The sequence below is a fragment of the Leuresthes tenuis genome, unplaced genomic scaffold (assembly GCF_036924035.1).
Source record: "Leuresthes tenuis unplaced genomic scaffold, fLeuTen1.0.hap1 SCAF_2, whole genome shotgun sequence".
In the NCBI taxonomy this organism is placed as follows: Eukaryota; Metazoa; Chordata; class Actinopteri; order Atheriniformes; family Atherinopsidae; genus Leuresthes; species Leuresthes tenuis.
In genome coordinates, this window is record NW_027325356.1 from 2957659 (window position 1) to 2971810 (window position 14152).

The 14152-nt window shown below is 43.1% G+C and overlaps 1 protein-coding gene and 1 non-coding gene across 2 annotated transcripts in view; both read left to right on the forward strand.

Annotated features, from left to right (window-relative positions):
* Positions 1-14152, forward strand: part of LOC140301431 (SH3 and multiple ankyrin repeat domains protein 2-like) — a 256845-nt gene that overhangs the window by 170830 nt on the left and 71863 nt on the right. The window contains exons 14-15 of the mRNA XM_072379870.1: positions 2124-2237; positions 13126-13207. Coding sequence (XP_072235971.1) covers positions 2124-2237; positions 13126-13207 — 196 coding nt within the window. The remainder of the gene's footprint in view (positions 1-2123; positions 2238-13125; positions 13208-14152) is intronic.
* Positions 113-194, forward strand: trnas-cga (transfer RNA serine (anticodon CGA)). The gene has a single exon. It is a non-coding gene; the product is annotated as a tRNA-Ser (tRNA).

Sequence of the window (14152 nt, forward strand, 5' to 3'; positions counted from 1 at the left end):
GAGGGACCAGGTGATGAAGAGTTCCAGCTGTTATTTTGTCCCATTCTTCCTGAAAACACGTCTAAATGTGTGCAGCAGTCGGTGGGGGGGGGGGGGTTGTTCCAAAGGTCAGGTCACGGTGGCCGAGAGGTTAAGGCGTTGGACTCGAAATCCAATGGGGTTTCCCCGCACAGGTTCGAATCCTGTTCGTGACGATGCTCTTTTAGACCTTGTGGCGCGTCTGACTCCAGATCAGAAGCTTCAAATCACGTCGGGGTCGATCCTTTGGCTCAGTTAGAGTGAGTCGTCCAATAACGGGAAGGTCTGCGGTTGGATTCCCACTCTCACAGCTGGAGGGGTGGCAGTCCACCTCCCTGCCACAGCTTCGTACTCCCCGGGTGCTGCGATTGGCTGCCCTCTGCTCCAGTGAATGGCATCTGTCTCCATGAGTGTTCAACAGGTGTCGACCTGGATGGGTCAAATGTGGAGGTGTGTACATGACAATAAAGTAATCTTAAGGACTGCAGGCAGCCAGTCCAGCACCCGTACCTCTTCTTCCTCAGCCAGGCCTTTGGAATGTGGCAGAATGTGGTTTTCCATGGTCTGCTTGAACAATGCTGGGACGTCCCAGGAAAAGATGTGGCCTTGAAGGCAGCATATGTTGCTGTAAAATCTCAGTGAACTTTTCTGCATTAATGCTGCCGTCACAGAAGTGGAAATGAGCTTTGCCCCCTGATCCAACCCCATACCATCACAGAGCCTGGCTGCAGGGACTGGTTGCTGACAGCAGGCTGGATGCTGCTTTTGCTCTTTGCTCCATTTCTTCCAACAAAGATGTGGAATACTGATGGGTCTGACCACAGCACACGTTTCCACCGTGTGACGGTCCATCCCAGACGCCTCCGAGCCCAGAGAAGTGGACGCCGCCTCTGGATTAGGCACCAGATTGACAATCAGCTGTTTAAAATAACTTTTACTGGTGTTAAACTGTCCTCATCCCAGCTTATATTCTAATGTGCTGCAGGTCAGACGTAACCGAGACAGAATGTGAAACATTTTGGGTTTTTATTGTCTGCAATGAAGAAAAAGTTATTCTTAATTAATTGCATTTTATGCAGTCAGATCATAGACTCTCATTTAGGTCAATTACTAAAAAAAATGGTAACAATAAATGATAAAACCCCTGAAAAGAAATGCAAATTAAAAGTGAATGTTTTAATTATGAATGGTTCATCATGGTTAATACGACTATTGTTTAAACTTCTATTGGACTTCTGCCAGGATCAGTGTTAATTAATCAAGTTCTAAGGGTGAAAAAGCTTATAAAAAGCACTCGTTTCACTCATTTCCTTGTTGTGTCTGAAGATTACAGAATCAAACAACAAACAATCCGAACCTGATGAAACAGGCTTCCTGGCTGCTAAATGTTTTAATTCACATGTAGAGGAAAGACATGCTGTGGTTTGGATGAATGGAGGATGTGCACATGCCAAAGCATACATTATATATGTTAAGCTACTGTTAAAGTGTGCACAGAGCGTGCACGGTGACCTATTTACGGTATAATGCCCAACAGGAGTGATCTGTATAAATCAATTGAAGAACCTTCTCTGTGTAGGTTAACAGCTGACGGAGATTTCACCGTTCAGCTCACACTTTGATGCATGAAGCCAAACTTTCAGAGTCACGGGCCTTTGTTTTGAATACATGAGACATTTTTATTCTCTATAACAGATGGAATTCTTTAGCTGGAAGGACTCGCTTTGAATATTTCACTCACTTTGCTGTGAGAGAGCGAATAATAAGATCCTTGAAAAGGTCGGCTTGAATCAAACTGTGACGTTTCAGGGTTCCTTGAATATTTCTTCTCAAACGCAAAGTTTGAGTTTTCACCGTTCCTGCGTTTTTTCGGTGAAAATATTGTTAAAATAATCTCTTCAATGAAAGACAATCAGCAGCTTTTGGTGATTTTACAAAGTAAACAAAAGAAACATTTGCTTTAAAATTGCAGAACCTGCCATTTAATCTCTTAAGTGATCTCTGTGGATCTACACTTTTCCCCTCTTGCATTCTGTGCCATGAACTGATGGTTATTTTCATTATCTTTTCACCGTTTTCCCACCCTCCCCCGCCCCTTGGTCCAGTTCTGAGCATCGGAGAGGGGGGATTCTGGGAGGGCAGCGCCCGCGGCCAGGTGGGCTGGTTTCCAGCCGACTGCGTGGAGGAGATCCCAGCCAAGGCCACCGAGGAGAGGAGCTGTAAGTGTAATCACCTGGGGCTGCATGCTTGTTGGAGGTGGGACAGTGAGTTATGTAGGACACAGGCTGTTTGCCATTACCCAGTTCTGTGCAGACAGAGGGGGAGTAGGTACAAAGAACGGAAGCTGAAGCTAAATGCTGTGTGCTCCTGAAACTGTGTGCAGGCACGTGGCTTTTTTTTCTCCAGTGCTTGAGCTGCACGTGTCTCTGCCCCTCTGTCTTGCCTTTTTCCATCTCCCCAGGCTGTGGTGTGCAAAGCTAAGCGCTACATTGCCCTGCTAACTCAGCTGTGCTCTTATTTCCTCTGGGTGCAGGCTAATGAACATATCACCCCATGCTCCATCCACCATAAATATGTTATTTTCTCTTCCCCTCACGTTCACTTTGAGCTGTGGTTGTAATGAGTGCTAATAGTAAGTCTCTGAGAGGGATGAACTTTCAGAAAGGTCTTTCTCCTCTGCTGTCATTCTTCTGCAGTCTTTTTTATCCCCTGGAAGTATTTAATTATTGACATGATCACAAAGCAGTGTTGCTGGAGTCAGCTCCCAACATCCATCAGTGCCCTCCACCAGCAATGATGGAGGCAGACGGGGGGCAACTTGTTCTTCTGTTGCTCCGGCTGTTTGCCTTCTTCTGGGTGGCTTACTTTAAAGCATCACCCAAGGCCATTGGCACAGGAGGCTTCTCTCACATTCTGCCACATCCAAATTGCCCCGGGTCTGCCTGAAAAGAAAGCCTGTCAGAAAATGGGAGCACAGTATGGTGGGTTGCAAAGACCTATTCAGAGGCAGCCTCGGTCAGGGCCGTGGGTCACCTGTGCGTGAATGTGGGCGTGTTACGATTAGATTATTAGGTTAGCTGAAGGCTGGCCTGCATAGAGCCTTCCAGCTGTGGCTGATTGAGAAACTCACAGGCAAGTAATACCAGGTTATTTTTTAAGGATTAACCTTAAACAAGTCGTTTTAGGGGTATTATCTGAGTCTGAGGACATCTTATGTCTGTCTGCCTATTGCATATTTTAGAATGAGTGCAGAAATATGTTCAGTGTTTGATAAGAAACTGTCTATGCATCAAATGTGGAGCTGGATCCGGGAAGCAGCTAGCTTAACGAAGCATATTCACCGAGAGAAGGACAACAGTGAGGCTGGCTCAGTCCAGTTAAAACAATATTCCCACATTATAGAAACGAGGAGTTAAACGCGTTAACTATTTCTTTGTAACTAGCCTGGAGGTCTGACTTCCCAGAGCATTTTCATGAGGTTGCCTGGCAACCAACAAAGAAGATGATGTGGACAAGTGGATGTAGTGAGAAACAGGTCCAGCCTGTAACTCCACAGCTGTTTCATTCTTCATGATGTCAAGTGATGTCCAAATTCTAGATTCTTCTGAAACAAGCTCATATGTCAGTTGTTACCCTTTCAGTTCCAGATCTAACAGAATGATAAACATATCTGACAACTGCAGGTTCACAAACTGTGGACAATGATTGTATTATTTTCATTATTATAATGTGTGTGATATAGTTGTTGGTGCTTGACATTAGGGCTGCAAATAACGACTATTTTGACAGTCGACTAGTCATCGATTAATCGGTTAATTACTAATTAAAACAATCTAAAACTAAAAAAAGGATGCATTTAAGCCATATTTCATCTTGACTTTTAACATTAACTGAAAATGCTAATAAAAATGCGGCTGTAATGCACCAACAGTCAAATTAACACCAAAAATTGAACAAGTGAAAAAGAATACAGCCTGGTTGTGACTTTGGACTGTGAAGTTAAATAATACCATTTTAATGTTGCACTTTAATGTTAAAATCCAAGACAACTCCGCTTATTTATAGCTAGCAGGCTACGCTAACAAGCTAAATATCTGTCTCCCAGAGCTCCAACCTGCTTCGGCTTTACAAAACTTGCAGGTAATCTATTTTTCTGGGTGTTGAGGGTGAAATGCTCCCAGACCCTGGACACTTTTGGACATGAGGACGATAATTCAGCCGCAGCCATTTCACTGTTTCTACAGGTCATCTCCCGCTATTATTTACCGTAACGCGCATGCGTCTCTAAGCAGAGATAGGTAGGAAGTGAGATGACTCACTCCGTACGAAAAATTATGTTCAGCTCGACAGTGTGAAAAAGACGTGTGATGACGTAACATAACTAATTATGTTATCGATTTTTGTCGACAGTTACTAATAGTTGCACCCTAACTTGACATGAAACCATCGACCAAGACGGTTTATTACCAGGCTGGGAACCAAAGTTGCTAACAGCAGTTGCTAATGTGCATAACAAAGGTTTGTGCACCTCGCAATAAGCAATAAGTCAGAAGCACATAGTTTACAGGTTCACACACTTTTTTAGAGTTGCTTTAATATGCTTGGAGATCCTGGGGAGCAGCCTGTTTACAGAAAATATTCTAAAACATCTACATGTGCCAATGGCTCATGTAATTATAAGCTTACCTACATCATTATTTATTCATCAAGAGTGGAAACGTTAAGTCCCTTGACACTTTGTGGTTAATAGGTTCAGCTGTTCCACGTTTTAAAGGTGATTTAATACAGTTTGCACCACCTCGAATGATCATCTTCTTATCTTCTTATACAACAGGTCAGAGCAGTGGTGGCATGGGACAAGTAATGGGCCCTATCTCAAACAGGAAAACCACTTAAATGATGGACATTAATGAATAACTTCTTTACCACAAGCTTCTTTGTCTTGTAAATATTATTTTAATGCAAATTAAATCCTTTGAAATCTGCCTCATACTCCCAACGGGGGAACTGTAATGTGTGTGAGTTTTCAGTGCTGAGGTTAAGGCGGTTATGTATTAATTGAGCGCATTAACAACTGGCATCTGATGAAAAGCCGATGACCTTCCTACAGAAATGAGACGAGTTTTAAAAACTACATTGAAATTATTGCATCTACAATGACGGTAACAATAGTCACCTTGAGTCTATCAGCTTTCTGCTTCTTTCTTACAACCCACACACAGACACAAAAATTCACAAATGTTGAAACACCTTTTTCTTCTAATCCCTTTAACTCAATAGACATGACGCAGGCGGATTAAGCCGGTTTAGACACGCTTTGTCGGAGTTCAGGTTTGGACCCTCGAGAGCACTTGAGGGGCTATGCATTGGAAATGCACAAAGAAAGTGAGAGCCTACACATACACATATGGGGGGGGGCATCAGCCTCCAGACCAGAAAACAAGCCTTGCTGATACAGATTAGCTTGTTTGGTGTGAAGAAAAGTTCACAAGCAATTTTCTCTTATAAAAGACAGCATTTATGCAGTTTATTAAGCTCAGTCACGTTTGTTTAGTATTTCCTTGCGTGAAGGATCAGTGGTTTTGTTCATTTCTGCTGGAAAAAAATCATAGATCAGCCACTGATAAATCCTGGGAACACAGTTTAACCACCAGGGGTTTAATCAGAGATTCAGGTGAGCTGTACAAAAGCAGGACAGTCGACTCCACAGAAGCTTTTGCAGAGCTGGTTCGGTGTCAGAGGCTAACTTAGAACCAGTTCTATTTGTTTGGTCCAGAGAAAAATAACTTTCTGGGACACTGTTATGGAGACCAACCAGATCAAGTAAAATGCTGTCATGTTTAAAAAATTCAGAGCAAGTCGAGCATCTAATCTGCTTATTTTAAGGGGAGAAAACATGAAGACATTGGAAGAGCGTGTGCTCAGTGTTCCTCTCATCTTCCTCCTGCTATTTAATGTTTTAATGTTGTGTTTGTGAACACTGACCAATGTGCAGGATAGAGCATCATTAGGCTCATTCCCACTGTAGGAACCTTTTGCAGTTCCTAGAACCTTTTCAGGAATAGGGACGTTTTTTTCGTGCATTCGGACATACAGGAACTAGGGACCACGACCCTCAGGAACTAGGGACCGCGGCCCTCAGGAACTAGGGACCTCGGCCCTCAGGAACTAGGGACCACGGCCCTCAGGAACCAGGGACCACGGCCCTCAGGAACTAGGGACCACGGCCCTCAGGAACTAGGGACCACGGCCCTCAGGAACTAGGGACCACAGCCCTCAGTTCCTGGAACCATTTTAGCTCCTTCAGGGTCTTTTCTGGGCTCCACAGGAACATGACGTAGGTGTTTGGTGGCTGTAGCTCCGCCCCTCGTCTGAAATGTTTCCTCATCCGACACGGACCCGACCGGCGCCTGTTTAATAAGTTAAACTTCGTCTCCTTTGTCTGCAGCGCTCTGCTCTCCTTCTTTCCTCCATGAAAGGAAGAAGTATCGCCCACTGCTGGATTCTCCGTCTCCTGACTCTCGCTGTGCGCTCTTCCAGCTTCCATCTGAGACGCCTGATGTGATCGTCCATGATTAATATCACCGTCATGCAGACCATCAACACGGTGGCCTCCTCGCTCTCCATGTTAGCTTCTTGGTGCTGTTGTTTTCTTCTCTCCTTACTTTTCCCGGGTTCTGTTCTGTTGTTGAGTGGCGCTAAAGTAACACGTCTGTCGCAGACGGCGGCGTCACATCAGTCCCTGTCGAGGCCCCGACTCATGTGAATGTAAAATGAAACAGTTCCTCTGGGGAAGGACAGTTCTTAGCACGTCTCTGTCCGAATGCGGCTATTTCCAACTGTTTTCAACTGATTTTATCAACAGCATTTGAAACTACCTTCGTAAATAATATTAGATGTTTTTAAATCACAAGCTGGCATTGAATGACTGTATAAAAGCCCGTTTCATTTATACCAGTAGATGTTGCAAAGTGTGTTCACAAACACCAACTAGATGGGTGACATTAAGACGTAAATTTAAATGCTTTTGTTCAGCAGTTGGAGAAACATACTGGAAAGCAGGCAAAGAGAGGGTCATGACATGCAGCAAAGTGTTGCACAGGTCTGGACCTAAACCCAGACTTTAGCCTCTGTAAATAGGAAACTTGCTCAAGCAGTTGAGTTACACTGTGTCCCATTAAGACTGCAGGGAAACGCTGTGGTCTGTGTAAGTAAACTATCTCCCTGTACCGTAAAACTCACCAGAGAGAAGCTCAAAAGCTGATGTAATGACAGGGCTCTGTGCCGGCTCTCTAAGGAGCTTCTAAAGTTGGTTCTGCACCAACCATGGAGCGGCACCTGGTGTTAGAGGGGTGATAATCTTTCAAAAGTTCTGCCAGTGACTGCACCGAAATGCATTACCCTGATCACCTCTGGATGTTTGCGCCAAAACATCCAGGAGGCTCCCATTCAAAAAGCATCAACTTCCCTCATGAAAGTCAGTAGATTTTTCCCATTAGTCATCATGGTGCCATTAGCTGGACTTACTCTTTCAGATCACTCTGCTGTTGGCCCGTCTGGAAACTCATTAAAAAGATTATTAGACCCAAAATATGTCCATTTACGTCAGATCAGATTCCCAGCGTCAGTCTCCAGCTCCACCTTTTCCTTTAAATATAGGCTTTTCTGTTATGTTCTCAGCAGATAATAAAACCAGAGGTCATTTCTTTCTACCTCCACTTCTAGTAGGTTCAAATTCACAAAGTAGATGAATAAATTAATCATCTGAAAAGATGAGCTCATGGCCACAGCATAAACAATCTCACTGCCCAGCACATCCTCTGTTTGCATCGGTTTAATTTAATCATTGTAAATGACACTCGACTGATTAACTTTTATTATCTTGGCCTTTAACGAGCCAAACAACTCGTGTCCTGAAAGTCTCACTAAATGTTATCGCTCTGTTTTCTACCATGTACAGTCTGTTCACAAATGAATTACCTTGAATCATGCAAGCAGCTGGTGAGAAGCTGCACAATGACGCCGGTGTGAATTAAAATAAGGCAGATCTGACACTCTAAGAACAGAAAAGATCACGGTATGTATTGGATCTTTAATTACTGTTGTTCTCTCCATCACCCTGAAGGCTCACACTAATGTACAACACGAGCAAAGCAAAGATATTCCTGTTTGATTGCTAACAGTGTCTTAATTAGGTCGTTTTATTATGATTATTGCGTTCATATTGTCCACATGTGAGGTTTCGACCTCCTCCAATGAAAGGAAGGTCAGCTAATTGCAGGATGCACAGAAAACATATCGCATCTCAAAGTGTTTGCAGCATTTATTTGTTATCAGCAGGCTTCAGAGTTAGTAATTGTTCTGGTGACTGGGTTCAACTCTGCAGCTTTTACAGACGCAGAAGGGGGGTTTTGGACGGTCGAGGCTCAGGTGGAAGAGCAGGATATGCATTAATCACAAGGTCTTTTATGCCCCTAAACCGCAGCTAAAGGAGCTCATAACACACTAACACCCACAAAGGGTTTTTAATGATACATGATGTAGTTACAAAACAATTAAAGGAGCAAACAAAGCAAAACAAAACAGCGAGATGGCGAGAAAGTGCTAAACATAAAAAACTGATTCCTCAGATTAGTTAAGAGCAAAATGCTGCACTTTTCTGCTGTCTCGTGGCAGGTATCCCTGTTCTTTTATGTTAGTTTGCGTTTCTGTCCTGTCATCACCCTCCAACCAATCAAAGCAGATGCCCCGCCCCCTTCCTGGGTGTCTCTTCCCATAAAGCAGGGATGTCAAACTCCGGTCCTCGAGGGCCGCTGTCCTGCAGGTTTTAGATGTTTCCCTGCTTCAACACACCTGATTCAGATCAATGCCTCATTAGCAGGATTATGCAGAATTTAACAATCTTTTGAAGAGATCCATTCAATCTGGATCAGGTGTGTTGAAACATCTAAAACCTGCAGGACTGCGGCCCTCGAGGACCGGACTTTGACATGTGTGCCTTAAAGAGTTCTTCCTCTCCGCTGTCGTGTGCTCAGGAGATCAAATCAAAGTGAAAACGTGGTTCTTTTCTCTGTAAAGCACACCAAAAGCTGCAGGATCATAGTTTTATGAACCTGGACAGAAGTTATATACCTGTACGTTGTGAGCTTTGGCACAGCTGACCCAAACAGTTGAATATAAATACATGCCAAACACAGAAACCATGGAGCCAGCTTTATAATAAGCGCACGTGAACCTCCACAGGAGAAAAGAGCAGGTTGATGGTACAGAATCATAGAATTCAAGGCTGAACAGCATCACTTTGGGGTATTTTCCAATGCATGAATAATGAGAAACATCATTTATACAAGAGCTTCCAAAGCTAAGTTACAGGAAGATTGTTTTGTCAATTAAGTGATTATACGTGCACTCTATCTGTAGATAGTAAACACCACCTAACTGTAGACTAAATGCCAGGCTTCACGTGGCGACATTCCTTCAACAGAGCGTCTTATTTGTTTTTAGTTTTGGCAGAAGGCAACACATTTTATTTTGGAGTAATATACTCAGTATAAGGACCGAATCTGTCTGAAAAGTGGAGTTTGTAAACGGAAATTTACATTTGGAGCCTCTATGGGCTGAAATGTTGAAAAGACCTTAGATATACGGTACATGTTTTTTAAAATATTCATCTAACATTCAGACCTGTTGATAATTGATAAGATGTCAGAAGGTCAAACGCTTGGAAACTGAATGTATATCAGAGAGAAATGCTGTAGAGATCCATTCAGGAGTTGTTTCAGACTGAACTAAAGTGTCAGCCACTCTGTAAAGATGCAAAATGATGAATAATAATGACAAGAAGAGACAGAAGTAGCCAAAAAACATCAGAGGTAAATGGGAGGAAAATCAGTGACAAAGAAGAACTGGAAGTAGAAGAAAACACGAAGATGAGGAATAGGATCAGGAAGACTAAGTAAGATTGGTGGAGGAAGAAAGAAAGAAGAGGACTGATAAGCTTTAAAGATTAAAAGGAGAAGGTGATGTGGAAGAGAAGAAAGATGAAGAAAAAATAAGAGGAAAAGGGAGAGAAAGGCCTGGATGAAAAGGTCCAAGAAGCTAAAGATATAGAGGAAAGAAGGAGGAGGTGCACAGATAGAAAGTAGTTCAATCCAGTGATTAAAAACTAATTGATGCAGAGAGGTCAAAGGTTAAAATAATACCAACATAATTCACATAAGAAGAGTTTAAAGATTTACATTTTAGAGAGATGAAAACAGACAAAAGCTCTGGCTGTTAAAGCCTGCTTTGTTTTCACAGCCAGAGAAGCTGCATTCGTGGACCTGTGGGAACAAACGGGCACATATGCACTTAACGAGTCTGAAATGTGGCTCTGCACCAGCCACACCTGGGATTTATGTGAAAATCAATCCGAAAACTGACTGCCAGCTGGAAAGGTTGTGATGCGCTCTTGGTTTTCAGCACCTGCCAAGACGCTGGCTGCCACATGTTATACTTTAACCAGGGTTGTTTTTTTTCTGGTACCCCATAAAGACAATCACCAGACAACAGAGGTGCCAGAACTGATGGATTGCAGTTACGTAAAAAGCAGCGGATCACACAATCTGAGCAAAAAGTCCATAAAATAATGCATCCATTACAATTCCAGTTACATATGATGCAAACATATGATGAGCCAGCTTCTCCATCTCATTCCCACATGTGTCCCTCATGCTTTAAGGCGAGATGCAATTGAAGGAGGGAGGGAAGGGGTAAAAAAAGGCCTGGAGGGAACCCGGGGAGGAGCAGATGTCCAATAGAATCCATTGCTGCTCAGGCACATGCACACACACTCGCTCTGAAAACAGCTGACAGAACGACGGTACAACTACAGATGGAGGTAGCGCACATGTTTTCACGCTCAAATACGAGTACTCTGTGTTCTTATCAGTTACACATTTGGCACACGCACACACGTCTGCAGCATCTCTATTGATCTGTGGCCATAGAAACCAGCTGGCCACAGTCAGACTGCGGTTGCTATGGAGTGTGACGACGCCGAGGACGTGCTATTTTCTCTTTCTGTTCATTTCCAACTCAGACTTTTCTTTCTTGACAAGAAGAAAGGGGCCATAATCTTCCCCTTTTGTTTAATCTCTCTCAGTCAATCATCTCCTTCCAGCCACGTCCTTTTCCAATCAGACGCTGTGGACACAGAGTAAGGGAGGAGGAAAAAATGTTCCTGCAAAGATGACAAGATCTAAGCGGATCAGAGGAGATGGAGTTTCTGTGAAAGTGTGACAGCTGGTGTGAGAGGATATGTGAAGGAAGGAAGGAGAGGGAGAGAAAAGGGGGAGGAAATTATGCTGAATTGAACAAAAAGATGAGACAGACTAAGACGGGAGTCATGTGTTGGTCAAAAATCCACAAATTCAGCGACTCGTTTGTTTTTCTCACACAGTCTGAAGTTACCGTAAAGAATCTCATTCACTCATTCATTCATCTACCATAGAAGCTTAATCCTGTTCAGGGTTGTGGGGGAGCTGCCATCAGACATGAGGCAGATTACACCCTGGGCAGGTCGCCAGTCCAGTACCGGAGTCTGGCTCATCATACTTATAATAACATGTGTCCTATTTTTAACTAAGACAGACTTTTTACTGATAATATTCACAATCTTACAAAATTGTGTTGCTAATATTGTCGCCCCTTATGGATCTTGCTGTTCTCAGTCTGTTTACTGTCCAAAGGTTTGTGTCACCCCCCTTTTCTTTCTTTCTTTATAATATTTTAGGAATCAGATGCAACAATTTATATACGAGGCAAAAGCAACTCTTTATCAATTCTGAGCAGCTTTAAAGTGAATATCTGGTCTGAGCTCCTTTATTCTCCAACACAGCCTGAACCCTCTGAGACAAGCTTTCTGTCATTTCTTTAAGGAGTCTTCAGGAATAGTTCTCCAGGCTTCTTGAAGGACATCCCAAAGCTCTTCTTTGGATGTGGGCTGCCTTTTGTTCCGTTCTCTGTCAGATGATCCCACACTGCTTCAATAATGTTGAGGTCCGGGCTCTGGGGAGGATTCATCCCTCCATAAGACCTGTTGCCACTGATTTTCAGTCCACTTCTTGTGTCATTTGGCACAGCTCAGCCTTTTCTCCCTGTTTCCCTTCCTTAAGAACGGCTTCTTGACAGCCACCCTTCCATGGAGCCCATTTCTGATGAGGCTTGGGCCAACAGTAGATGGATCAGCTGAAGGTCCAGATGCATCTCTCAGGTCCTGTCAGGTCACAGCTGGATTTTTTCCTCTTTCTTAAGGACATCACTTTCAGATCCTGTTCATCTGCTGGAGATAGTTTTTTAGGCCTGACACTTCTTCTTTTGTCCTCCACTTGTCCAGTTTCCTCAAATGTTTTAAGGACACACTGCACACCATGCTGAGATATGCCAAGTTTTCAGCTAATAGCTCTTTGGGAATCACCTTCTTGCTGCAGAAATCCTATTTTCTGTCTGTCAAACTGTGTTTTCTTTGCTGTTTTTCATAGATGCAGCTAAAGAAATGGGAACAAATGATGTGTCTTTGTGACAAAGTGCCTAAAGATCCAGTTTAAAACGACTTCTTTGCTAAGTTGTCTGTTATGTGTCGACACAACACTGGTTCATCCCTTGAGTTAGGAGCCTTTTTTCTGCCTGAATGCTTCAAAGGTCAGAGTTGTCCTTTGTGTGAGTATAAAAGGTTTATTCTTTACCTCATGGATATTAGTTTGATGTGACGATCCCAGCTGTCTCATTTGTCTCCCCAGAGATTGTAACCTTCTCTTTCTCATCAAGATCTAGTTTGATCTAAAGTGCTTGTAGGTGCTGAAATAAAGAGTTCTCCAACTCTTCTCTACATCTCTGAAATAGTATTTTATGATCTTCTTCTGTGGTTGAAGAAGATATGAAAGGAATATGTTTCAAATATGATAATCTACATGTTTTACCCTCTTGTTAGGATTCATTTATTACCTCATTTATGACCTCTTCGGTGTTATTTTCCCTACAAAGACATCAGTCAACACCTGCCGTTGATCTGCAGCTGTTACAGATTAGGATGCAGGTATTAATCTCATTCTTCTGTGTTTTGGGCAGATTCCCGAGCGGACCGTGCTGACAGACGGAAGCTCTTCAGACACTACACAGTGGGCTCCTACGACAGCTTTGATGCCTCCAGGTATGATCTTGCTCTGAAATCATATAAAATGCACTGTATGTATGTAATAATCCCTTCAAGACAACAAATTTTCAATCTCTTATGTCGCGTTTTCTTTCCATCTTTTGGTTTATGTGGTCTAAATATTCCATCTGTGGAAATTTACTGTATATCTACGAATACTGACCTAGTTTTGCTGTTTATCCTGATAATCTTCTACCTTTTGGTATAAAAACCTTTTCCCCTGCTCTTGAGAAAAAGGAAAGCTGCTGTAGCGACAGCAGATGTAAGATGCAGTTGTGTCCTTTCAGCTGCTGAAAGCGAAACGTTCTGTCTAATGCTACTTGACATTGAATCCCAAAGTCTTTACCATCTTCTTTTCTCAAGTTATTCTGCCTCATTCTTGTCTGCCCCTTTCTCCTGTCACATCCACTTCAACGAATGCTTCATGTAAAGGAATCTGAGGCTGAATTAGAAATGAAGATAGATGTATACCCCTCTGGTTGTCAGAAAACAGAAGAAATAGAGTTTAATATGGTCTTCATTGGGAACAAATCCCATTTAAAGAAGCAGTCAGACGGTTACTTACAGGAGCATGCATGAAAATGAGCTCTGTGCTGTGTTGATCACATCAGGTCCATCTGTCCAACATCACTCAGAAAGCAGAACATATGTAGTGATAAACGCTACATGGAAATGGTTAATCGTATGTTCCAAAGCACTCGTGACAGGAAATTAGGGCAGAGAGAGAGCGGCTCGAACACTGTTTATGGGGCACCTGCTCAACTAGTTGAACTACCCGGCGCCCCGCAGACACTTAAAGGGGAACTCCGGTATTTTTAAACCTTATTTCTGGCATGAAATACGTTCATCTGCTCACTGAGAACAGAGAACGGCGTCCTTCAGAAGATATTTAGATAACTGGAGATCCATATAACGGAGTGAACGGGGCTTAGAGGATGCAGC